At 33.8% G+C, this 4,060-nt stretch overlaps 1 protein-coding gene across 1 annotated transcript in view; it reads left to right on the forward strand.

The window, feature by feature from the left end:
• utrn (utrophin) overlaps window positions 1-4,060 on the forward strand; it is a 223,342-nt gene that overhangs the window by 79,065 nt on the left and 140,217 nt on the right. The window contains exon 48 of the mRNA XM_016514969.1: window positions 2,956-3,110. Within this exon, the coding sequence (XP_016370455.1) occupies window positions 2,956-3,110 (155 nt within the window). The remainder of the gene's footprint in view (window positions 1-2,955; window positions 3,111-4,060) is intronic.

The raw sequence follows: 4,060 nt of genomic DNA on the forward strand, positions 1-4,060 counted from the left end.
ATGGGTGCCGTCAGAATGAGAGTCCAAACAGCTGATAAAAACATCACAATAATCCACAAGTAATCCACAGCACTCCAGTCCATCAGTTAACGTCTTGTGAAGTGAAAAGCTGCGTGTTTGTAAGAAACAAATTCATCATTTAGATGTTTTTAACTTCAAACTGTTGCTTCTGGCTAAAATATGAATCCATAAGAAAGCTTCCTCTGATAAAAAGTCCATCCCCTGTTGTTTTCTCACATTAAAATCCACTGACATATTTGTTCAGAGCTGTTTCAGACTGTTTTGGCTTGTAAACTGTGCTTGGTCTGTGCAAATGTCTTTCCTGATTCACACGTAACAACTTTTCACTGGAGAAAGTGATATTATGCATAGAATCCATACTTTAGCTGACAGCAATGAAAAAAACATTAAAAAACATGTAATGTTTCTTACAAACACGCAGCTTTTCACTTCTCAAGACATTAACTGATGGACTGGAGTGGTGTGGATTACTTGTGGATTATTGTGATGTTTTTATCAGCTGTTTGGACTCTCATTCTGATGGCACCCATTCACTGCAGAGGATCCACTGCTGAGCAAGTGATGCAATGATACATTTATTTGACATAACTGGTCAGTCTAAACATTTTATCTGTTTGTTTGTTTAGTCTTATCATGTTCCCCTGTAACCTGTTCATATATCTTCCTTTAAAAAAGTCTGCAATCTCTCAAAGAAAGACAGTCTCTTTCACTTTATCTCAGGTTCTTCCAGTCAGCTCCATATTTCTCTGTCAATGCAGCAAGCTTCTCTTATTTGTAGGCCTTATCGTCCCTAGTCATTTGTTGTCACTTGCATTTATTTTCTCAGCATGAACGCAATATAAGTTGATGAATTCAAGGATGAGTTCTGAGCGCAGTAAATTCAGTACATGTGGCTTTATATGAGGTTTGGTGTGTTTTTAGCTTTGTGGGCATGTTAGAAACAAAAAGAGTCAATGGAGCTGTTCCTAATGAAAGATGCATATTTCTGGTTTACAATTGGAGACAGAGCAAACCTTAAGATATTTTTTGCTCATTGTTTGTATTTTCAAACTTTGTGTTGCTAAAATACAACTGTTCTTTTACATGGTCTTGAAAAGGTCTTAAAGTCTTAAATTTACCCTTGTAACAAATATCTGCATCTCATATTTTAAATCTTATATATACAGTGGGTACGGAAAGTATTCAGACCCCCTTAAATTTTTCACTCTGGCTTATTAGGGTCACTTCCCCTTCATTTGAACTCATTGGAGGGCAACAACATTTGAAAAAAAAAAATTGGTTGGCTTTCTTCAGGTTGTAGACATGCAAGTATTTCTGTTTTTTTTAAACTGAGTTGTTACACTTAAAACGTGCATTCACATCAGCAAACAGAGTGCAATAAAATGTGACTAATATATTCATATTGAAATAAAATGAGCAGTTTGAACATCAAATTTAGCTACATTTGTTTGAAATCTTACATATAATCCAAATTACAGTATATAAAAGGGGGCTCTCATCAGTTTCTCATCAATTAATTGAAGAAATGATTGCCAAATTAATCATTGCATTACATCATGAATGAATGAGATTTCATATTAGTCTTGCAGACTGTTTTAAGAGCATTTCTGAGGAGTCGTGTACAGTTTAGTCAATACAGTATCATAATTATGCTTTCACAAATATCATGTCAATAAATACTATAATAATAATAATAATGTTGTAATACATGCTACCATAATTATGCTTTTCGTAATACATTATTTCAGTAAATGCTAATAAATACTATTTTAATGATCATGCTCGATTAAATGCTACCTTGATTATGCTTCCATACATATTTTTGAAATAAATACTTCAATATTGTAATATTAAATACTATTTTAATTATGCTTTCATTAATATTATTTTAATAAATGCTAATACATATTACTGTAACACTTTTGCTGTTAAATCCTTCTTTGATTATGCTTTTGCAAATATTTTTTTAAATAAATGCTAATAAATCCTCCAATAATAATATTGTGATATTAAATATTATTATAATGTTGCTTTCATAAATATTGTTGCAATGCTAACAAATACTACTGCAATAATATTGCGCTGTTAAATACAACATTATGCTTGTACAAATATTTGAGAAAAAAATGCTAATAAATACTCTCATAATAATATAGTTATATTAAACATGAACAATTATAGATTCATGAATTTTGCAGCAATACATGTGAATGAATACTAGTGTAATAATACTGTAATAGTGTAGCAATAAATGTGACCATCATAATTCTGACACAAAAAATGCCTTACTTATGCTTTCACAAGTATTACCACTATTAATTATTACTGCACTAATATTAATTAAATATTCATGTGTTTAGCTTTAATTTTAACAGTGTTTGAAATCCTACATATAATCCACATAACAATATATGTAAGAAAAAAAATAAGGGCTTCTCATCAATTAAGTGAAGAAATGATTGTCAGATTAAACATTGCGTTAAATAATGACTTGTAATCGTCTTGTAGACTCTTCTTTAGAGCCTTTCTGAGTCACCGTGCACTTAATAGCACAGGTGTAAATGTGGCTTTTGAATTGACACACACACACACACACACACACACACACACACACTACAGAAACGCACCTGTAGGGGGTGCTAGAGTCATAATAATTTCACTGCCTTATTGTTTGGTATTCATATATTATTAAAAAGTTTTAAACTCACAGGTATTTTAGGCATGAACATATATTTTAGTGTTTGCCTTAGGTTAGAAATTAAGATTTTAAGGTTGTTGACAGTGATTCTCTGAAGTCATTTGAGGTAAAGTTACCCTCTGCAGCGACCGACACACGTGAACCAAACAACATCTAGACTTCTATAGCGACTCCACCCGCTTTTTGTCGTGCTGTTTAGATGGTAGCTTTATGTATTGATTTCTTTTTGTTGTCAGGCGTTCCTGCAGGAGCTCAGTCGAGGACAGGAGAGCGTGACGTCCTTTAATGAACTGTCCAATCAGCTTCTGCAAGAATATGCCGCTGACGACACGCGCAAGGTCAAAGAGGTCATGGACAAACTCAACACGGTGTGGAACAGCGTCAATAACAGGTATGCGCTTGCACACGGATGCGCTCATGTATCCACACACAGACCGATGTGTGTTCATTTCCCTAATATACAGTAAATGAGAGGAAATGAATCATGCGCACACACACACTCTGAAACAGCATGTCATAAACACACGTAATCACACAAATGTTCAGCATGTACAGATATCACACACACACCACAGACACTTCTGGACATACGGATCATCATTACGTGTAACAGCATAAAGGTTATTACTGCTGCATTTAATATTGTGGTAATTAAATGCTAATAAATACTATTGCTATTATGCTGTCACAAATACTGCAGTAATATATGCTGCCATAAATATTACTGTTATTGTGTTTTTCTGAGTATTGCCGAACAATTGTCGTCATAATGTTGTGGTAATAAATGCTACTACTGTAATTGTCCTTTAACAAATATTGCAGATATAAATACTACCATCATAATATTGAATTAATATATGTTACTGTACTTACGCTGTCATGAAAAACTACCATGATGATAATTTAGTAATACATGGTGTCATCATTATGCTTTTATGAATATAATGTCAATGAATAATAGGGATGCATCGAAATGAAAATTGTTGGCCGAAGCCGAAACCGAACAAAATGAAACACTGGGCCGAATACCGAACACCGAACACGTTTTTTTGAGTTTTTTCCCCCCATGTATTTTGCCAATTTTTTTTTCACCATTGCATAAATTAAAAAGCCAACTTTATTTTGGCGGAAACGCGCAGGAAGACCTCAATGCTTCTTTATGTTGTCAACAGATTTATAAATGAGTCTCATTACGAATACGTTGTACGTATCGCATTGTCACGTGCCTTGTAAAAATTCATAAAAATGTGACTGAGCAACTGACAAGTAACACTGTATCAGCACAGATTTTCCTCGCGCTTTGGACTTTGAACCCTGGTTAACAAGCAGATCCGCCGCGAG

This window comes from Sinocyclocheilus rhinocerous, unplaced genomic scaffold (genome assembly GCF_001515625.1).
Source record: "Sinocyclocheilus rhinocerous isolate Xijiao unplaced genomic scaffold, SAMN03320098_v1.1 scaffold1167, whole genome shotgun sequence".
Taxonomy (NCBI): domain Eukaryota; kingdom Metazoa; phylum Chordata; class Actinopteri; order Cypriniformes; family Cyprinidae; genus Sinocyclocheilus; species Sinocyclocheilus rhinocerous.